Consider the following 23,705-nt stretch of genomic DNA (forward strand, 5'->3'; position numbering starts at 1 on the left):
GCTCTCGCTGTTAAGTCTCATTTCTGGAAGTGATGCCATCGGAGTATGATCACTCAGGTAAACAAACACAGCGGTATACGAGACAGAGGATGTTTACAGTGATTATAGCCAAAATTGGAGCCATGTGTCAATAGTTTTTGAGGAAGAAGAAACATTTGGAGATGAAATAGAGAACTTGCAGAACATGGACTTGATTTATTTCATCGTTAATGTCAACTATATTAATCCTATATTTTGCATATATTTTTTATTTTTCATTTTCAAAAAATGACCCTCTGTTATCCAATAGCAGCATATGGTGCACCAGTGTGGTGTAAAGCAAGCCAAGCCTGAAAAATGCATCCTATCAGAACCAGGTGACCGTGCCAAAACTGACTAACGTCTCCCCATATAATAGGGGGCATTGCATAGCTCACGGTGAGTTATGGACAATAGCCAAAGAACAGAACCGGCGTGATCCTCACAAAAACCCCTGCAACTCCAAGAGACGGTGCACCATAAAACTGTAAAATAACAATAGCTAATCTGTGGCCTTCTCAGGGAGTGTGTCTGAGAAGGTGGCAGGGTCTTGACCATTTCATGAACCTAAGAACTAATGGGGCTTGTGCTGGATCTCCAGCGTTTAACGGTGCTTCAGGAAAAAAAAAACACAAAAAAACTTGCCATGCCCCCTTCTAACTGCTACCGTCCAATCCTACGTTAGCAACCGTAAATATGGGTACACATAGGGGTTGAGATCTAGCAGAAGTGGATGCTGCATTCAAGACAACTCAGGGGAAAAAAATGGGCTATGAATTGTCAAAAATGAATTGAAGAATGAACAGCGTTAAAGTTGGAAATTACTTAAATTATTCATCTTCGAAAAAAATCAATTCTGTTCATAATTTTCATACACAGAATTTCTAGGCGCAGCCATGGCGTCGACAGGGGCCAATTGGGGGGCCTTAGGATCTCTTCTCTGATATTTGCAGATGATGTCCCGATGGCCTCGTCGGGCTGTGACCTTCAGCGTTTACTGGGGCGGTTCACAGCTGAGTGCGAAGCTTCTGGGATGAGACTCAGCACCTCCAAATACGAGGCCATGGTTCTCAGTCGGAAGAGGGTGGATGGCTCCCTCCGGGTTGGTCCTGCCCCAGGTGGAGGAGTTCAAGTAGTTCAAGGGAAAGGTGTGAGGTCGACAGGTGGATCGACGCAACGTCTGCAGTAATGCGGTCGCTGTACCGGGCCATTGTGGTGCAGAGAGAGCTGAGCCGGAAGGCAAAGCTTTTAATTTACCGGTCCATCGATGTTCCCAACCTCACCTATGGTCATGAGCTTTGGGTCGTGACCAAAAGAACAAAGTGAGTTTCCTCCATAGGGTGGCTCATCTGGGAGGAACTCAGAGTAGAGCCGCTGCTCCTTCACATCGAGAGGAACTAGTTGAGGTGGCTCAGGTATCTAGTCCGGATGTCTCCCGGACGCCTCCCTGGTGAGGTGTTCTGGGCATGCCCAGCCGGGAGAAGGCCCCAGGGCAGATTTAGGACACGCTGGAGGGATTATGTCTCACATCTGGCCTGGGAACACCTTGGTGTCCTCCTGGTGGAACTGGAAGAGGTGGCCGGGGAATGGGAAGTCTGGACTTCTCGACTGAAACTGCTGCCCCCAGGACCCAGAACCGAATAAGCGGAAGACAATGGAATGCAATGGAATAAAAAATAAGCATAAATTGCTTCTGCATATGTTTTCAGTCTGCAGCAAATAGTGACAATATGTCACACTTCGTTTTTCTCCGCCGAGTTAACGTGTAGCGTGGACATTGTTTCCGAGTGGTCTTGAATGTAGCACCCAAGCTGATGGAGTAACTTCATGAAACCAAGGGAAGATGTCCTAATTGACAAAGGCCTTGAAAACAAACGGCGCTGGGCATGTATAGAAGAAAGGGGTGGAGATGGCAAGCCTTTTGGGAGCTGGTGCTAGAAACTAAGAGAGCCACGTACTTTTTTCTGTGTGTTGTGTTCAAAGAAGCTGGTATATGCAAGCAGGGGCAACAGAGTTCTACGATGCCACGAAGGAGACCAGTTCACGCTCTCCAACATACTAGTCGTTTGCCGGGAGCAACAGCCACATCTGACGCAGCGGCCCCGATGACCAATCATATTTGTGACTTGAAATTTTGTGTGTGCTCGTTCATTGCGGAACATGATCTATCATGTACAATCGTACAATCGCTCGTAGATCTGTCTAAAAAAGTAGCGGTTGCTAAAAATCCTTTGACAAAACTGTCCGTTACCAGAGTGAGAGGATGTATGTCTTATCTGAATGTTGATGAAGCAACCACCCAAAACATGGAAACAATACTGAATGTAATGGTTGGCTTTTTTGATGACGATGCAGCTAGAGTAATAAAACAACATCTTGCAAGCAGGAAAGTAAACATTAGCAATGCTCCAGCACTGATGATGGCACTCAAATATGTCCTGCAGCGCTATGATCTTGAGTGGAAACAAGTAACAAGTATTTTATTGGACAGTTGTGCTGTCATGAGATGGCAGAAGGGCTTGAGGCACAAGCGAGGAGGCAAAACCCTACTTGACATTTTTGGACACTGTGCATATGGTGGGCAAATTCTACCAAGGCTGTGTTCAGCCCATTCAAGTCAGAAGTAAAGGACTTATGCTTTTTACATTTTTGTATAAATTGCCCTTTATTGAATGAAATGGTTGCTCAATGAATAATTCAAATGAATTCGCCTGACTGAGTTTCACATGTTCTTAAAACATTATTACCCTTACTTTCTAAAATTCACATTTAAACTGTAGGTCATCTGTACCCTGCCAAGCACAATGCCAAAAAGTTTTTCACCAAATTGCCTATCGTGTGTTTGCGTCAAATCCAATGTACCCCCGCTCCATGGAAAAAAAGGCTCAGGTTGTTTTGTTTTTTTTACTTTAAGCACTGTACACACAATTTGAGGAATTTTGGCCATCGAGTCCAATCGCCATCTCACTCACGTGACACAAAGCAAATTACTGCAAGGCTTCATCAGCCCGCAGCAGTCACACAGGCATCATTACTATTCATTTGCTTAGCAAAATATTCACACAGGCCTACAAATTAGCTCATCTACCGCAGCTGGGTACTGAGACACTTATACGAAATCAGGTGGGAAAATGCCATTATCCTGCACTATAGGGCGGCAAGTTACTGGAAAAAGTGTGAATCAACATTTTCTTGCTTAGAATTGAGATTGCGATTCTCTAAGACGAATAAAAGGGCAGCATTCGTTTGTCATTGCAACTCACAATTTTGTTTTTACAATTTTGTGTGAACCCTAAACTGCACTGCCAAAAAAAAAAAATCTGTGTAGTCGTCATGGCTCATTCTTTAAAGGGGGGGGGGCTTTATTAGACACTGGGGGTTGACATGTGGCCAGTCAATCAATAAATTATAAAAGCAAGAGATATGACTATGGCCCATGGTTTGTTGTGCTGAGGGAGAATGCAGTGATAAATCCTGTTAAACCAAAAGTAAATCAGACTCAATGAAATAGCATGAGCTGCACCTGCGACCGTGAGGGACTACAACTGACAAGTCTGACATACAGGGAAATGAAGGAACACTCTTGTGTTCCGCCTTGAGGTGACGATCAATGCTGGAAGGGGGGAAAGTAAGGCTATTAATTCCTCTGGATATGTCAATCCCCAAAGGTGGGGTCAGATTGGTAGTGATCATGACCAGCCCCTTGCTCAGATGGAATGTCGGGCTTTGGTTGCACCTCAGTACACCATTGATTCATTGAAGTTTTTACAGCTACCTGGAAGGCACCACATTACACTGGACCAATGTTAATCAGTTCCCATTGCAGCTTTATGCCAATGCATAAAAAAACTGCAGGGTTAGATTATGCAAAACATGTCTTCTACTTGTATAAAATCATAACCAAAGAGGACCTGAGGTTAAATATTCCATGTAAGGGGTTTGTAATAAAACGCAGTCTTATGCATTAATACATTATTTATTAAAAGGTCTCATGTAAATGATGAATGAATGTTAATTTTGCTTACCCGGCCAATGAGAACAGGTTCGGGGCCGGCGTATTCTTCAATGACAAAGAACTGGTTCCAAATCCAACTTCTCCTGCTGCGTGAGCGTGACCTCTTCTCTTCCACGAAATCAACCACCTCGTCTTCTGACTCTGCTTCTTCAAACACAAGTCCATTCCCATTTTCTGGATCATCCACCTGCATCCCAGCACCTTTTGCAACGTGGCTCCATTCAGGAGCTGGATGGAGCCTCAGGATATGACTGCTGTTGACAAGTGTTTTCTCTTCATCTGCTGAGTAGTGAGTTGCGCTGAGCTCTGTTTGAGCAGTGTGAACTGACTCTGTTAATGGGTCTCTATGGGAATCTGCTGTTCTGTTCCCAGGTCTGATTCCTTGGGGCTGCATTGTCAGCACAGATGGAGTAGAGCCATTTGTTTCCGTGGGGACATACAGTGGGAAATGTTTTGTCAGTTTGAGTGGTGATTCTGTTGGGTTGATCGTTACTTCTTTCTCTGAGCTGAGACTGACTGCGTCAAGAGGGGTTGACCTGAATAGAACCTGTTTTCTCTTGTTTTCAAAACCATCTGACGCTTGCATTCCGAAACTTTCCTGCACTTTACCTAAACCTGGGACCTCCACTTTTGGATTGATTGTGTCAGTGCTGTGGTCCTGATTAAAATCAGGAGTGGTGACCGGATTTTTATATGGAAATGCGGTCTGATTATCAGATCCAGCATGTGACTGAGTGACAGACATATCTTGTCTTGACATTTTCATAGCCTCCAACTGTCCTTGATTAACGTCAATCAAATCTCTCTTTCTACTCCGGCTGCCCTTGCTGGGAAAGTTCAAATTGGGAACATTCTGCATTTGGGAATTGACAATCCTCACAAGGTTTTCTTTTGACAGCACTTTCAGAACTTCCGAACTTCCGCTGAGGTTCAGTTTTCGGTTTAATTCAATGCTTATCCCCTTCCCTGGAACGCCTGTTGTGTAGACGTTCAAATCGGGTCTGCTTTTGGATCTTGAACTTGATCTGAATCGGGTTTTATTGGAATGCAAGTCTAGCTTGTGATGCAATGTGATTGCTTTTCCTGTTTTAGTCTCAACATTCTTTGTCGTGTTCTTAGCTTTCTTCGAATTCTGACTTAACTCCTTGTGGTGAGTGACCTCTTTCTTGCTAACGGAATCGACCTCACGCTTAGGCTTGAAAGCTAGCCTTTCTTTGATGGCAGCTGATGGAGTGGCGTGATTGGGGAGTTCTTTGGCGTAGGACAGAGATCCGCTGTCACCTGGCTGTGCATGACTTATCAGATTTCTGAGCGTCACCACTGGCAATGCATTCGTGTCCCTGCTTGCTTCCCATTGGTCCACAGCTTTGTTCTCCTCCATCTTCATCATGCGTGACCCGCCTACTCCTCTCATCCACACAACCTTGCTGGCAAAAACCCCTCCTGACAGCCCATCCCACAGGCACATACCAACCAACAGAAGAAGATTACGTGTAATCATCTTGTCTTGTGGGAAGATGTCCTAATTGGAGCAAGATTTGCTGTGAGGCAGGTCTTGTTTTCCGTCTGTCTTCATTCTCTCTGCTGTTTCCCCTCTTTTCATGCCCCACCTGTCACTCTTTCAATCTGTGCCCTTGACTGCGCCGGAGGGCAGGTGTCAGTCTCTTCCCCCCCACACGACTCAATATCTTCGTCTATCTCTCCAGGCCTCTTTCTGCTGTGTTCGTTTTCTTCTCCTCCTGCGGCTATCTTCATTCAGTTTTCCAAAGAGGGTTGAACATCCTGAGAGAAAAAGATAAAAGATAATGAAGTTAAAACTTTAATCATTGCACTAGGTTAATTAAATGTGGACCTACATAGACAGGTAAGAACACCCACAGACAAGAGGGGAGGACAGACCTATTAACGGAATAGCAATCGCATTTTCACAAGCACAAAGGCATGACAAGACCCAGAACACATCCATTTATACCGCCATAATGACCCACAGATTTTTTAGTCTCCCATCTATTAGCTGCACTGGTACAAAATGATCATTTTACAGTTCTACACCATTACAGACGGCAAAAGACTATTAGAAAACACTCTGAGCATGTCATAATAGAAATGCCTGTCAAGGATTTCTGACTTCAGTGCAGACAATAGAAAACCAGCTTCATTCCCCTTTCATGCTTGATTAATTAGCTGGATTAACATTGTACTTTGATCAGGCAGTTACAGAGTCAATAGAGATGCAAGCCATCTATGCAGTGGCACTTTCTTGTTGCTGTCACACACTTTTAAGACACTCACAAAATGTCTCTCTTATAAATGGGAGCCCCGCAGACAATTCCTATGCCAAATCAAAATGTCATGTATCAATCAGGCTGCTTGTTCTGTGATAAAACAGACACACTGGAGCGGTATCAGTAGCAGTTCAGTAAAATCTGCCTACGCCTCTGACAAGTCAATAATCTGTCTGTTTGTCAGACAGCCTCAGCATGAAAATATCTAGGTTTTCTGAGATTGCATCATCAACAACTTTATAGAAAAATCAATGTGTTTAAGGCTGCATACTTCTGTCAAAGACTATACTTCTGCGGCTGGGACAGGGTTGGTTTTTTTGATTGCTTTTCACTTTTAACGATCCTTCCTTGCTGCTGGGAACAGACTCCAGAAATGAGGTGAATCATGCACCATGAAAAGCATCCACACAATAAGTTAGTCGTGGTAATACCAGAGAACTATTAAGTGTAAAATCCATTTCAAAAACGACATTCATTGCAATATTTCATGGCATATATACATTATGATATCACCATTTCAAAACAGGTAACAGATGCTCCTCCTTTGGTTGCTGATGTATGCGGTAACGTATTGCATCATTCCCGGTTTTCAGCCGTCGTATTATTTTCTATCTAGACTCTCATTCATCTACTTGCTAACTTCCTGTTTATGGCTGGTTACTTTCACAGTAGCGCAGTTCCAAGCTAGACTTCTGTTAATGTGTACTACACACTTTTTCTTTTGTTGTTTCGCTACTTTACTTTCAAGCTAGCTTAGCAGTTAGCGTGGCTTCTCTGTCTCCTGTTCTCTTGTGCTCCATGTGTCTCATAGCTTAGCTGCTAAGCCATTCCTCATCCTCCAGTCAATCAGTGATGATGATACTTGTACAGAATGTACTTTATTTTCCGTCGTAGAGGCGAGGATTACTGTAAATTTCGGTGTAGTAAATTGAGAGGAAAAACAGATTTCTTCATATATAAGCTTCACAGGTGTACAAGCCACACGTGTCCATGTCATAAAGTGGCATATTGTGACACGCCTGAGTCCGTGAGGAGCGGGCAGCTCTTTATTTGACAGGAGCCAATATAACCGTCTGACTCACAGTGTCATCCTGCAAACAACATTAAACTCATCACACAGCAACTTAACACTCAAAAGGTACCTAGGAAATATATATTACATGTTTAAAACAACATTTTAAACATATTTTAACATCTACCCGTAATGCATCACTGCCAGAAGAGCAGTTCAGTGGAGGACAAGAGGCATAGATGGAAGGCGCTGCATTTCTGGCTCTGTCCACCAGAGGGACCCTGGGAAGCCTTAAGCACAGAGCCCAGAGGGAGGCTGACGTCACTGCAACGCCCCAATGAATGCATTGATCAGACGCAATGCTTTATGGGAAAAACTTTAAAATGTTGGTTTGTTTTCATTTTCAATTCGTATTGGTACATATTTGCATATTTCTTCAGTATACTTGTGGAGTGTTAAGTTGCTGTGTGATTAATTTAGTGTGGCTCTCAGTAAGATGACAGTGTGAGTCAGACTGTTCTGTTGTTATACGGTTATGTATAAAGACCTCCTGCGATTTTCAATGGGTTGACAAGCTCGTTGTGAGTTCACTGATAGCCCGTGATAGGCTCCTGCCAAAGAAAGAGATACTGTTTCTTCACTGACTCTCATGCGGCACAGTATTTAAACAATTAGTCGTAGTTCTGAAGTAAAGGAGATGTCACGAGATGAGAATTTAGCCATAGATTAGCCCCACCGCTGTACAATCCGCAGGGTTCAAAGTTTAAGACAAAAGTAGCGGCTTATACACCGGAATTTACGGTAGTCATTTAAACAAGCTGCTCTGCACTGTGGATGGACATACTGTACTTTCATTCATACTGTACGCTTGCTAGCCACCTCTGTCAGAACACTACATTACATGGTTTTGCATTCAAATTGATGGATCCAACAAGCACTCTGACTGGATCCCCTTATCCCTGAGACTCGTCACTGGAATCCTAAATATGAATGACGAGTATTGATAGGCTAAAATTGTAATAACTTATTGTCTCTGTAATTCTGGATACATTAGGCCAATCAAACTGTCGTGAACTAAGGTGAGTTTACATGCATTGAACATTCTGATCTCGCTTCACCTACGCCATCCTTGACATTTATGGTTGTTTTTTTTGCCTAAATTTGGCTATTTCATTCGATGATTTCAATGAAATACAAACCAGGAGACTGAACACATAAACTTAGATGAAACTTCAATTGACATGAGGTTAAACAATCAAGGCAGAACAAAGATAAGACACAGACTGAAAGAAGGCGGTGGAGACAGTCACTAATGAGACATCAAGACACCGGTGGGAAACCCAAGGGCATGCAGGGAGGTGATTGCAGGAAAACATGACGGGAAGAGGTTGATGAGACAGGTAAAAGGACACAAGGGAATCGAACCAAACGAATGAAATGAATGAACAAGCATCCTGTATGGTTCACTGTGAGTGTAGTGGGTTCACTCGTCTGATGTTTGTGCAATTTAAGTGTAGGTTCATTCGTTATATGTGCCCTGTGATTGACTGGCGACCAGTCCAGGGTGTAGTCCACCTTTTCCCTGAGCTCCCTGACCTCCGCCACGTCCCTGATGACAAGCAGTAGAAAACTGAAGGATGGACGTCCAATATGGACAATTGTAAAAATTAGACCAAAAAGGTCAAGATACAGATTCGTGATTCAGCATTTGTGACTCCGCAAATTCACAGATTTTTGGTAAACAAATATTAAAAAATCTCAAAAAAGGCATTTTTTTCTGCAGAAAACACATACTTACCCAACATTTTATAAGCATCTGATATGAATGCATAAAAAGTACAGGACACATGCCGCGTACCGTACTACTAACGTGACGTCAGTGCAAGGTGTTGCTACAGCAGCGCTAGCTTCTACAGTCAACTTTCTTAAAATCCAGTGTCGGAATCTGCATCGAGGTCAACACAAGTTAATATGTGATCGTAAGTCCACACCGGAACACTGGACAGCCCAACAACAGACGGAAGTGCGGCCGTAGCACTAACCTGACGATAAGTCTTAAGGTTAGACCGTAACTCCGATTCCATCTTTTCTATGGATTATTAGTCATTCGGGGCGTGTACCTACACATTGTATAACTTAAAATGTGTTTAATAAGTGTGTGAGGCATATTTAGGGCTTAAACTTTGATTGTTAGCTTGTTAGCTACCTAACTGAAAAGAGACTGGGAGGTTTCTGGGACTGAACCTAATATTATGATTACAACACTGGAATGTCACTGTTCTTGCAAATGTTGATCAAAATGTGGAGGAGATATCAACGGCAAGCTTGCAGGAGGGTTTGGAGGGGAAGGAGCGAACTGTGTGTCAAAAAACAGGCATTTTTATGGGCGACTCAATTACTCTCGGGGTTCACGGGTGGTGTTTTCTTTGTATTTTCGGTAGAACCAGGCTAACCACTGCCAACCCTGCTGTACCATGCATCTATTAACACATTGTAGCAATGCTGTAAAAACAACACAACTTCGCACCATCACCACTGTGAGGAATTCAAAAGTGCTGAGGGTTGCATTCTGGAAAAAAATGTGTGAAAGACCATGCTTGCAAGATTCAGAGAGATATCCAATTGAAGGTGATCAGATAATGCGGCAGAATCCTTCATTGACATTGAGACCCAACGCCCTGTCAAGCAAATGCTCATACTTCCTCTCGCCTGCTTGCTCCTTTTCCTTTTTTTCCTCTCTCTCATCTGTGTCAATCACTAGGCTGTCAGCGTGTCCCTCACCCTTTGAGCACTGACGCTTCAATCAATCAGCCAATCTCATTCCTGGGCCTTGCAACATTGGAAGTGACAGGAGTCTCGCCTCTTGACAACAGGCTACTGCAACATAATTCTGCATACAAATCTGCTGAAAAGCAACGCAGAAAACACATCCGATAGTGACATCGGAGTAACAGCACAATGTCAAAAATATTTCAGAGAATATAAACGTCACAGCGAGTCCATTTTGGATGTGTGTTATCGCCAGTGTACAGCATGCGGTGCGGATCAGGGTGAATTCAATGACAGAGCTGTTCTCCCTCCCGGAGGAACTTATCAGCTGGGATTTTGATGGCCGTGCAATCATTGCCACGGGCACCTTGTTAACATACCTAGGGCAGGTGGTTTTTGTGAGGGAGCTGTTGCTAGTTTGGTTTGATGCACCACAGTAATATGGTTCTTTAAAAAAAAAAAAAAAAAATGAATGCATTACCTTTATTCTGGTTAGAGGGAGCTGGGGAGTGCACCTGCCTTTGATTTGTAATTAGGGTTCTATTTAGGTCCTGTTCACCAGGGGACACTCCTGGGTTGTGGGCGGGTTGAAAAAAAATTGCATCCACACACAGATCACTGGGTGAAAACGATGCAATACATGCGACACACCTACAAGTGGCGCTGTAAACAGACACGCAGACAGAACCACGTCACACAGCGAAGCTACAGAAGAAGGAAGTGCGCATGTGCATAAGATCAATCGTCCTTTGCTTGTCTGGACTGATGAAAAGATAGAATTACAGTCAAACTTGTCTATAGCGGCCACTAGAGGGAGTCTGCAAAAGTGGCCGCTATAGACAGGTGGCCTCCATAGACAGGTTGGCGTCCAGTTTGAATGTTGACCAGTAGAGGAAAAAAAAGAAAAAAAAGGGGGAATTTTTTTTTAAAATAATAATGTTGACCAGTAGAGGGCACTGCGGACTGTGGATAAAAGTTGTACAGCACTACTAGGCTTGTTATTATCATGGTTCATGGTTTTAATCCTGAACATGCATGAGTCAAACAGTAGCACATCACATAGTACAATTCACAATTTTGCATGTTCAAAAAGGAGTAGGAAGAAGCAAAGCTTATTTAATCCTACCCCTCATCAGTTTCACATCAGTTGCAATACATTTATTCACCTCTTGTTCTTCCAAGTGTACTTTGTAGGTCTACATGACAATGTAGTGCAATCATAGCCAAGGTTTTTACTTACTAAAAGGAAGCTAGAGGCTTAATAATAACTGATAGAATATATCCACGACCCACAGAACAAAGCTGTGCTAGTAATGTCTTACGCTTGTTTTTAACATTTTACTTTTTATACGGCAGAGTGTCATTACAGCTATAGTTCATCAGGAAGTGACGGGAAGTGACGGTGGGCGTCCCGAGCAGGAGAGCTAGGCTCAGTGCTAGCTGTGAGTTTGGAGAGAGTTGGGAAGTGTGTTTATGTTGGCGTGGATGTAAAGTCCTGCAGTGTTCTCCGCTGTTAATAAAGCCATCAAGTGCATCGGCGACGTGAGTCTCTCCTTCCCCACAACAAGCGGCATTACAGTATTGACCAGTGCACACCAGGAAATAAACGGTGTCATTTCTTACAGGCATTGGCTGGACAGCTATGTAGTGGGGCTTGTTTAACCTTTGCCTTGTGGGCAAGCAGGAAGGAGAGACGATGCTGAGAGATGTGTGTGTGTTCTGAGCTGCTGTCTGGTGGCCGCGTTCAATAAATAAAATTGGCAGAAGCAACAGGAGAAGTTTCCTTCTTTGCTTCGGAGCTGAATAACACTGACAAGTTAACAGACTAGTAGCGAACGGAAAAGAAGACGGCTTTTTTTAGTGTTGAATACAGAAGATGAGGACTTTGATGGATTTGTGGATGAGGATTGATGAAAAATAACGTGAGTACATTCTAAAATACTTCAATTAAGTACAACCCAACTCAGTTTTGCTTCCGCTGCCGCATGCATGCTAGCGTATGTTTTTTTTTTATTGTAGCGTCGCTGGGAGCACGTCCTGTTCCCAGCCTACTTTGCGGTAATGTTTTGGTGCAAATGCTCTTAAAGTTACATGTTTGACCAGGAAATAGCAAGCTCAAAAGAAGAAGTTTTTTTTATGTGGAACAACTGACAGTTTGTGTGGATCTTGTGAATGATTGTGACTGAGCTAGGACTCAGTAATTAAAGTCTACACACGACGGCTTCATTGATTGAAAAACAAAACTTTTTCGTGCATGAAGCTTCTACTTGAGTTGGTAATTTGGCCGCTATATGCAGTCAGATATTGACCAAGGGAGACAAAATGGGTGGCCGCTGGCCGCGTTGGACAGGTGACTGCTATACACAGGGTCTATAACATGTAAATTTGCTGGGGGGGATTTTTCAGTGGCTGCTATAGGCAGGTGGCCGTTCTATAAAGGTGGCCGCTAGACAGGTTTGACTGTACTTCCGTCACTTTGGATTTGGTTGTTTACCGGTCGATCTACGTTCCTACCCTCACCTGTGATTGTGAGCTTTAGGTAGTGACCAAAAGAACAAGAAGTAGCCGGGCAGAGGGAAGTCTGGGCTTACCTGCTGAGGATGCCGCCCCCACAAAGTGGTCACCACTTTGAGCCCAGGATCCCTGGTCTTGGGAATGAACCTATGTAAGATCTACCCCCAATGAGTTACAACAGTCAGCCCTAACAATCTGCATTGCCGCAGCTCGAACATTGCCGGTGCGGCATGCGCTGGCACCTTCTGCCAGGTTTTGGGGGCTGGGCTCCGGCCTTGGGCTTGCGGGTTGCATGCCTGCAGAGCAGCGAGGTGTACCGGCGTGTTCAGTGCGTGCCTGTTGGTCACTCTCTGGGAGGGGAGGGCTAAAACATATATGTTTCCTAATATTTTAGTGATTGACCAGCAAAGCCCCACAGATCAACTGGTCAATCACGATCGACGAGTTGGCGACCCCTGTTTTAAAAGTGTTAGAGCGGAGAGTAGCCAGCTATGAACAGGAAATTAGCAAGTAGATTCATAAGAGTCTAGAGAGAGAATAATACAATATCTGCAATATCTACAAACATCAACTACATTGTGGAAATGACACATTATGTTACCGCATATATCAGCAACAAAGGAGGAACCTCTGTAATGTGTTCTGAAATCCTTCTATTCAAAAGTATATGCCAAAGAATATCCCTGTATCAAAAATGAACATATTTATAGGCAAATCAATTACTTGAGCTTCTACCCAGAAGGTAACCCTCTGTAAAAAGCCAGGACCTACTGTTTGACCTTATAACAGATATTTCCATTTCATGAACTTCAGTGTGCAAATTTTTTTCAAAATGAACAAATCCTGAGGCCAGTTCGTGCCAACATCCCCGCCTGGAATGAGTTAGAACTCAGAGGCACTATTACCATGAACACATGGCATACCGCTACAACCTAGGTTCCCAAAGTGGGGTACACCAATTGTCATTGGGGGTACGGGAATAAAAATGAAAAACAGTTAGCGCCTAACACACACAATTACGAGCACACCTGAACGCCTCATAGCACAGAGCGCACAGTCATAGTTTGATGATTGAAGTTTGATGATTGTGTTGTGTATTTAGAGTGTTTAATCAAGAAGGTTCAACTTATATTGGCGTTCCGATCCCCGCACTGTGAAAACCTTCCAATGTACGTGCGTGTCAGGATGAGAGAGTGGAAATTCCCCCGAAAATGAGGCTTTATCGCTGCTTGTATGTATTTTTGTACCTTGGATGCTGCTTTATCATGTTTGTTCAACTTTCCCTTTCAATCCGGTGTCAAATGAATATGCAGATATAAATCATAGTGATTGCAAGTAGACAAAAGTGAAGCTCAAGTTCAACCCCTTCAAAGGGAAGCATCACCTGATCTGACTGAAATAAAAGATATGTAGGACGAATACTTAGATACTTTATTCATCTCCGAGACAAATTCACATGTTATCTATTTATCAGTGCTCATGTAAAACTTTTAGCAAAATTTGACCATGCGCAATACAAATTTTTGAACCTGAATTACTTACTATAAAATGAATTAACCAATTAATCATGATTAATATTTCACTTTAATGAAATGTAAAAATGGTTTACGTTTTTTTAAGTGTGCAGCAGTAGGGGGTACATGGCTTCAAGTCAAATGTCTAAAGGGGTACGCGACTGTAAAAAGTTTGGGAACCACTGCTCTACGGAAATAAGTGAAGATAATTAGGTGCACTGGCTTGAAGCACAGAGGGGCTCATATTTCCTCATTATAGTTTTATATAATATTATGCTGAAAGCGTGGATATTATCCTAATGGAACCAGCAAATTTCCAAGCAGGGATTTCACTTGTAATAGTACAAGCGGTACCGTGAATTTAAGTAAATAAACATGGCAGGAGTTGGAAACACCAGGGAGCACTTCTTAAATGAGAGTTTTAGAAATGCGTAGCTTCGGTCTTTTTTCATAGCCACACATTATTTCAGTGGTGCAAACCTTTTGTAAGAACAGTATATCTCCAGCAGGTCTCTCAGTGAGCTGATTAATTGGGGCCATAAATATCTTAATTAAATTTCCACTACCAGTCCCAGTCCACTTAAAACGCAAATGATCTTGGGGTGTGTTAGCATTGGAGGCAGATCCTTACCATTGATTGTTCTCTGTCACCTGACTAACGAGACTGGAAATTTTAATTACGATCCGCCTCCTTGCTCACTGCCAATCCTCCCGCTAACGCTCCTGTCACACACACACAGAGACACGTGCCGACACAGTGGGAAGTCCACCAGCTCCCACTTCACTGCAATAATCAAGCCACAAGCCTCACCAAAAAACATGTGCTTTCTACTTGGGTTCAAAGACTACTATCACCCAGCCTCTCAAATACACATTTTTTGAAGAGGCTCAGAATAAACACAAATCTCCAAACACACCAAAATCCTTCAAGCTGGTTGCAAAAGTATAGAAAGCTCATGGGACTGCATCTCTGGACCAAGTCAAAGAGAAACTGGAGTCTGCTCTCACACAAAGAAACCTGCTACCTCAAAAGAATAATGTATGGCGTTACAAGGGCAAACAGAAAAAAAAAAGCCACAGCAGGGGGGAAAAGAAGGGAAGTTTTGATGGAGGGGATGTGAAGAGAGCAAGTGTGAGGTGTCGTGAAGTGCAAGTGGGAGGCGAGGGGCCCTCACTGGAAGAGCAGCCTAGTGTGTTTAAGTGCTAAGCGTCGTGTTGCAGCATCGGCCTTGCCTTGAACCTTGGCAGATAAAAGTAAACCTGTCAGTTAGCGGGGATGGAAAAAAACAGCGGGAGCTCATTCATTTCTGAATGCATGAATACCTGATTCAAATACGTCCCAGCCTTGGCTTCATCTCAACCATACTGACAGACTGACAGCAGGTGCTCACACCCCTTGGGAAAGGACAGAGTGCCAAATGTGGGCGGAAGCCCTTTGCAAGCCTGTGGTATACAGTGTAACATTACCATCTGTAGAATACATTTACATGCTTGCTTATGAGATTTACGTTTTATCCTGCATCCACTCTCTGGGCGACACTGGACCATTACACCTACAGAAAGTGACAGAAACGCAAATGTACCACTGTGGGCACAAACCAAGGTCCCTGAGAATGAGAGTCGAGAGTGCTAGACGTCGAGTTAAAAGGCCGGACTGTGAACTTGACGCCCAGTGCAGCTCTTAAGGTTCAGGGAGTGAAATTTACCAACGTCCAATCGCACAGACGCACTGGCTGGCATTGATTACACCCACTCACCTAAATCTCACTCTCCTCCGGGTCACAACACCAATGTAACCCACCTGGTTGAGCCAGCCCCGCGCACCGCCTTGGGTTTTTCAGAATGACAGACAATAGCGCGAGGCATTGAGCTAAAAGCCTTGATTGTCAACTCAAAGCCTCGCACGGCTCTTAAAGTTCAAGGAGTGAGGTTTACCAACGTACAACCGCACAGACACACCGGCTGGCATCCGTTACACTCACCCCCCCATAAACCTCACTCTCACCCATGTCACCCCCACACACACACCGCTGTGTGAGCTCGAGTCAAGGTCCTTGAGAAAGAGGGTCGAAAACACTAGGTGTCTAGCTAAAAGCCTGGACTATCAACTCGACAACCAGCGCAGTTCTTAAAGTTCAGGGAGAGAGTTTTACCAACGCACAACCGCACAGCCACACTGGCTGGCATTCATTAGACTCACTCCCCTAAACCTCACTCCCATCTGGGCCACGGCACCAATGTAACCCGCCTGGTGGAGCCAGCCCCGTGCACCGCCATAGGCTCGAACTTGGGTCATCCGGAATGAGAGTCGAGAGCACTAGGTGTTGAAAAGTCTGGATTGTCAACTCCCTTAAGGTTCACAGAGTGAGGTTTACCAACGTACAACTGGGCAGCCACATTGGCTGGCATGTGTTATACCAAGACAAAATGACATTGTTCACCCCTTGGCAGCTCTTCTGGGAAGACTTTCTCCAATGTTTTGTATTGTGTCTGTGTGGTAATTTGTATTCCTCCAGACGTCAGAGAACACTGATGCCTACAAGTGGCGCTGTAGGCACTGGAGGGCCTGGTTCACAGATTCATTCCAAATTTGTTTAAGTGCTTTGGATTGATCTCTAAAGTTCCAACACATCCAACCACACCTTCATGACCTCATCTTACATTTTGGTGGAGAATAAGCTTAATTTATAGCAAATGCCTTCTAATTTGCAACTAACATACATACTACACTTCCTGTTTAAGGGAACAGAAGTCTACCGATTGAGCTCTCTGCGCTATTACTGGAGTTTTGGCCTATTTTGGTGCTTTTCTAACCACAGATCATGACCACAATCATAGGGTTGTTTCTTAATACCCTCAGATTGAATAATGTCTGGCATGAGGAACTAATTTGTTCAAATTAATGAGATATGTTTGTTGTTACCACGCCAAGCTAACAGCTCTAACGAAAGTAATTGCCTAGCGACAGAATGTCTTGCAGTGATGATACAAAACAAGAGAAGAGTCCCAGGACAGGATATTTTTGCTCCGTGGAAGCAGTGGTGTGCAGTCAGGGCCAGCAAGGCTTTCTCTGCTGGCCTAACCACGACCAGAAGCACTGACCTACATTTACATCTTCAATTCTAGTATTTGTTCTATGAAATGATATTTATTTATTCTCAACAGTCTGTTGTTATCTTTATTTAGTTGTGTGTTTCTTGGCTGCACTGCCAGAGGTGGGGAGGTGGGGTACACCCTGGACTGGCCGCCAATCAATTTAGCAACATGGATGCTATATTTAGCGAGTAGGGGTGTGCATTAAAAGTGAAAGACAGGAAGTATTTCTTGTGTCATGCCTTTAGCTAAGTAACCTCAGAGGTACTGTGTAGAAGTATCGCCGTGCAAAGCTGCATAAACCCCTCCGCAATGCAACACAACCTCTGACCACCAGTAGAGTAGAGCCACAAAGGTAGCGCTTGGACACACTCGTCTGTCGTTTAGCAACACCCCCCTGGCGAAACATGCATCGGTGTCCAACATGTGGCCAAGGGGCTCATCTTTGTAACGTGGCTTATTGCAGAAATAAAATAAATAAAATCCCAGCATAAGTGGAAAAATAGAGCAAAAAGGCGTAATGTCACTAGAAAAAGCTGAGATGTTGATACTAATAATGGAAACACAAAGGTTTGACTTATTGATAAATAGAATTCAAAGGGAAAGACGAGTAGATAAGACAAAAACAGTGAGTTGCAATTGTTCAACTACAAGCTGGAACTACTAATGCTGTACTTCAGCCAATCAGGTACTAACATACACTACTTGGCAGTTTGATAATATAAGAGTTTGCTTTTTTGAACAGCTAAGTGGGTAACAAAGTGGGCCCTTGGCACGGGGGACTGTGGTTTGAAACATAGCTGGTTTAAATGGCTATGCATGGCAATATATTATTATTACTATTATTATTATTATCATCATTATTCTATTAACAATGCTGGCCCTCACAGTGTCTGTACCAAATGCACCGCCCCCCACTGCATGGAAGGGTAAATCAGAAGGAGACATCAAACCAAAAGAAAGAGCTACTCAGAGTCAAGAAAGAACAAAAACGGCATGACTTCATTTACACGTACAGTATATTTAAGCAGGACAAGGTTTTTGACGTCTTCAAAAAAGACCGCTGAGGAACAACGAAAAAGAAGCTGATCACTACACTCCAGACTGCATCAAGGCCTCAAGACCGCACTACCTCAAGTAAGTGCCGGGTTAGAAAAAAACAAAAATTCAATCCCCAAGAAGGCGAATGAAGACAAGGAACACATCATATCGCAAATGGTTGAGATGGAGCGAAGTACAAGCATCAAGGATAACATTCCGCTCTCCCCTTTTGATTGCCCAGTCATGCTGTCCTGTCTATCCCCCTGTGTTATTGTATGTTATGTTGTATGTGTACGGATGGGCGATTGCACAATTTCGCTTGTACCTCCGTGTAAGTGATGAGTAAAGGCCATTCTGATCAAGTAGCTCATCCTGCACATACTAAAAATGAGAACACATAGAATAAATGAATGACAAATGACATTAAGTCATATTACTTTTCCATTTGATTAGGGTTTTTCATGTCTGTTATTTTGTCTATATGCCCTCATTCAGTTATCATAACTGTATTTTTCTTGCCAGCAAATCTCAGCAACCGCCACCAGGTTAAAGCTTCCGCCTACACCAGGTTTCATGCCGCGGGGTCAGGCATGAACAACATCTAGGGTACATCCAAACATTTTAGAAGATTCACTCATTTATGCAATACCATAGTTACACTTGGATGCTGCCAGACATTTACAGGTGGTGCAACGGTCTCCTGCCCTCAGGTACAAGCTCCTCTGCCACTGCTGTTGCATCTACTCTCGGTAACATTGTAAAAACTGTCAGAGGTGTAATAAAAATCAAATAAATCCCAACAGGTAACGGTTCTGAGAACCACAATGCCAAGAGACGTGCCAGTGGGATGTGACAAGGACAACATTTGTGGCCCATATTTTACTGCCTTGGCGAGAGTTCAAGTCGTTCTCAGTCTGCTTTGTCTGGTCCTGACATGCACTGTGTCGACAGACCAAACAGGATTGGATTACAACATCAGAAATACTGAATTTTGTAATGTTCCTGATATATCTTCCCCTTTAAAGGGTCCCTGACACGATTCCTCGACTTTGCTTAAATATGTCATATATTGTTTGTAATTATGTTCTACATTGTTTGATGTTTGAAAGCGAATGGGAAATTCACAAAAATGACATTTACCTGTATAGTTGATGGCGCCACCCATGACTAACCAGCTCTCGCAGTTCAGCCTCATTCCGAAAGCGGCGTCATCGGGGTGACACCTCTCACTCGACAGCAGAGGAAACAAACGCTTCTCGAGGGAGCTCGTCGACTTGGTTTAGTATATTTTTCATCAAAATAGTAGCCATGCCAAAATGTTGGGTTGCTGATGGATGTTCACAGTATCCGAGTGATACTTTTTCTTTTCCAAAAGAGGAAGGTTTAAGACAACAATAGATGAAGCAAGTGCAGAGAACAAGAGACAAGATAGACGCCACCTCGAGTTCTGTTCTTTGCAGTGATCATTTCACTGATGACTGCTGTGAAGGAACACCTTTACAAGAAACATTTGGCTTGAAAGTACGCTATAAACACATTTTGAAAAAGGATGCTATTCCGCCGGTACACAGGAAAAAAACAAGACAAGAAGAATGACGTCAAAGTTGCAAACAAAACAGAGTAAGTAATGTCTTGTTTACATAATGTCTTCTCAACACTATTCCATGATAGCGACAAGACTTTAAAGCATTATGCATGTTATATAAACATCTTGTCACAGCGATATGTATGTTTACTGTGGGAGACGGCGGACAGAATATAAAACAAATTCGGCTATAAAGACACTTTTATGCTCATGATGAAACTGATTTAAAACAATAATTGGACCTCCAGAGTAATTTACACTTGCCATCATCTCCATATCTTAAGGCTTCAGTCCATGTTCTGCAAGGTCTCTATCACTACCGTTTACATGCAGTCAATAGTCGGGTTAAGGTCAATATTCCAGTTTCTGAAACATTCGGAATAACCCGTTTACATGCGTGGCGTGACAAAAAAAAAAAAAAAAAAAAACGCACAGGCAACGTTTGAACGCACCGTTTCGACGTCATGACGCTTCTTCCTGTATCCAAAAACAACAACACCGGCACGGCGGATAATGAACGCCTTTGTTTGCACTTCGGTGCTGGCACTGACCCACCACCAGTACTTGACACTATTCTGTCTCACTTTCTTCATTAATGGAAGGCAAGAACGTTAAGAAATAGGAAATGAAGCCAGAGCTGTGTCATCCATATCCATGCTACATCCACCAGAGCCTCCCGCACACTTTGGATGAAAGTACTTGCGTAACGTTCCTTTCAAATGGGATATCCTGATAGGCGTATAGAAAAGGAGTAACCCAGGGGTAATATTCGGGCTTTTAAAAACCGGAATATGAGCATATTCCGTTTTTCCAAAAGGGTTATTGGTGAGGTTATTGGCTGTGAGCAACCAGGTTATTGCTAATATTGTGGTTATGATTGGGTTAATTGACTGCATGTAAACTGTATTTCATCTCCAAAAGTCTCTTCCTTCTTTTCTCCTCAAAAACTATTGGCACATCGCTCAAATCTTGGCTACAATCACTGTAAACATCCTCCGTTTCCTACACCGCTATGTTTGTTTACCTGAATGATAGTACTCCGATGGCGTCACTTCCCGAAATGAGACTGAACAGCGAGAGATAGCTCGTCATGGCTGGCGCCTTGAACATATGTAATTTTTGAGAATTTATCGTTCGCTTTCAAAAATTGAAAAAATGTAGAAAATAATCACAAACAATATATAACAAGTAAAGTTGAGCAAAGTTGCTAAATCACGTCTGGGACCCTTTCAGCCGCTCTGATGAGCAATGAGGGTGATCATCTTCAATGACCTTCAGGTTCAAACGTCTGTGGTTGTTTTAGTGTCAGTTCGGGCACATGCTCTGATTGTTGCGAGAGTCTTTCTTCGTTAGAGCTCTTTTTGGTTTTTTGCCCTAAACGTTGAGTCATCTGCTGCCAAAGCTCTTACTGCAATTACACCTGATTCCTAACAAGCTTGTCTCACTTTCTCTTCCGCCTGGCTGCATTTGCAACATCAAAAAGCTACGGGATCCTTTCAACACGCTGGCTGACATTCAACTCAAGTCCTCACGTTTGCTGGGAACATGGCCTCACAAAGTCATCCAAGTGTCTGTGTGACAATTGTGACAGTTCACATTAACTCAGGATGGGCCAACATATTGTATTATGTATTATGCCTTACAGTACAGTTGTGATAGACAAAGATTCAATCGAGGCACCTCTGCTTCTTTGTTGAAGAACTTCTTCTTGTCTAAATTTCTCCCCCAAAGATTGTCTCATTCAACAGGAAGAGTGGCCCACAAGCAAGCCGTTTTGCCACCAGGAGGGCGAGCAACGGATTGTTACGGTGGACGGTCGAAAACCAGCCACGCTGAACAACGACAACAACTTAGTTATTGTGACCACCCGCAGGGGACACACCCACCCTAAACAGGGTCCTAAACAGGGGACCTCCATACCAAAAGGTGAAAAGTGAAACGGCTTCAACAAACAAGAATACAGTGTACCCTCGTTCATAGCGGGGGATAGGGTCCCAAATAACTTCATTTTTTTTTGTTTTAAGGCTGTAAAAGCCCTCACCATACACGTAATACACTTTTCTCAAACAGGCGTTAACATTTTCTCACATTTTCTTCTTGTTTAAACACTCAAAGAAGTTCATACCTTTGTTTAAGTGAATGATCAACCTAGAGGTAGGACCAAAGAAATTATTAAGTCACTCACGCGTATTATTTTCCCCCTGTGACCGTGCCTTTTCGTCCTGGCGTTGTTCTGCTGTACCGTAGCATTTTTGTATCCTTGTTAAAACACATTGTTGCAGTCCTTCGAAGCGAAGATTCATTTACAAGCTAGCAATAAAGCAAGCAAGCGATGACCCAGTAGACATGCAGGGCGGCACAAAGGAGATGAATTGACAATGGTCTACAGCCAATACAGACGCAGAAAACAATGGGCGGTGCAGACAGACGAGCGAGGGAGGAGAGACACTCAACTTCCAACAATGGAATTCTTCTTAAAGGGCCAGGCTCGGCCTGTAACAGCGTTCATACAATGTAATAAAAAAAACCCCCAAAAAAACAAAGTCATAAAAAAAAAAATCTGCGAATCTGTGAAAGGTGAACTGCGATGAAGCGACAAAACACTGTAGTCCAGTTTACCATGACCTGGATTACGGAGAATCTACACATATATTCCGAGTTTTTATTATAACGCAAATTGCTGTACAGTAATCCCTCGTTTATCTCCATAAATTGGTTCCAGACACGACGGTGATTAGTCAGTTTCCACTAAGTACGATTGCTTATTTATAAATCTAATATTTTTGCAGGTAAAGCATAGAAAACCTGTTTGTGACCTAAATCCTTTTTTTTTTTTAACATTATTAGAGACCTCTAGACATGAAGACATCCATCCATTTTCTATACCGCTTCTTCCTCATTAGGGTCGTGGGGGCATGCTGGAGCCTATCCCAGCTGACTTAGGGCGACAGGCGGGGTACACCCTGGACTGGTCGCCAGCCAATCGCAGGGCACATATAGACAAACAACCATTCACACTCACATTCATACCTATGGGCAATTTAGACTCGCCAATTAACCTCACCTGCATGTTTTTGGAATGTGGGAGGAAGCCGGAGTACCCGGAGAAAACCCACGCGCACACGGGGAGAACATGCAAACTCCACACAGAAATGCCCAGGGGAGAATGGAACCCAGGTCTTCCCGATCTCCAAGCTGTTACTGTGTTGGCCAACGTGCTAACCACTAAACCACCGACATGAAGACATATATGACATAAATAAGACATAATATAGAGTGTAACATTACTGACACCTAGTGACCAGAGTACAACACTATATACATTTTGAATGCCTTATATTAGTTCGTTTAGCCATTTTTATGCTTGAAAATTTTTAATTTAAGCAAAAAATAATGTAAAATTTGCATTAATATGCATATTTTGGGACTCTCTCACCACTTCACAACCTCACTCTCTCACGGTTTTTCAAAAATATTCAGCAGACACATTCAAAGATGTTGTGATGATATGTAGTATTCTACACTGGTCAAAAAAGGAACAATAGGGAACCCTCCCAATGCTCACATGTGAGTCTATATTACGTCTTATATGTCTTATTTTCTCTTATTGTGTCTACTATATTGGGTAATATGAGTGTAAAGGTGACTATAGGGGTGTTATTTCATGTCTAGAGGGTTCTAATAATGTTAACAACAGTATTTAGACGGTCTTAAACAGGATTTCTATGCTGTAACTATAAAAATATTCCATTTATAAATACGGAATGCTGTAATAGGTTGTATTAAAAAGTCAATAATTTATTAATTGACATATTTCTGGAAAACTGTGATCACTGCAATTGATTGCAGTTTCAACTCG

General features: G+C 43.1%; 1 protein-coding gene across 9 annotated transcripts in view; it reads right to left on the bottom strand.

Annotated features, from left to right (window-relative positions):
• Window positions 1–23,705, bottom strand: part of LOC129171762 (cadherin-1) — a 303,014-nt gene that overhangs the window by 189,930 nt on the left and 89,379 nt on the right. For all 9 annotated transcript variants that reach the window (XR_008566831.1, XM_054760803.1, XM_054760775.1 and 6 more), the window contains one exon: window positions 4,044–5,815. Coding sequence is in view for 8 of the 9 variants with exons in the window: in XM_054760803.1 (XP_054616778.1) it covers window positions 4,044–5,534 (1,491 nt within the window). In the remaining variant the exon portion in view is untranslated. The remainder of the gene's footprint in view (window positions 1–4,043; window positions 5,816–23,705) is intronic.

Source organism: Dunckerocampus dactyliophorus, chromosome 2, assembly GCF_027744805.1.
Source record: "Dunckerocampus dactyliophorus isolate RoL2022-P2 chromosome 2, RoL_Ddac_1.1, whole genome shotgun sequence".
NCBI classification, from domain to species: domain Eukaryota; kingdom Metazoa; phylum Chordata; class Actinopteri; order Syngnathiformes; family Syngnathidae; genus Dunckerocampus; species Dunckerocampus dactyliophorus.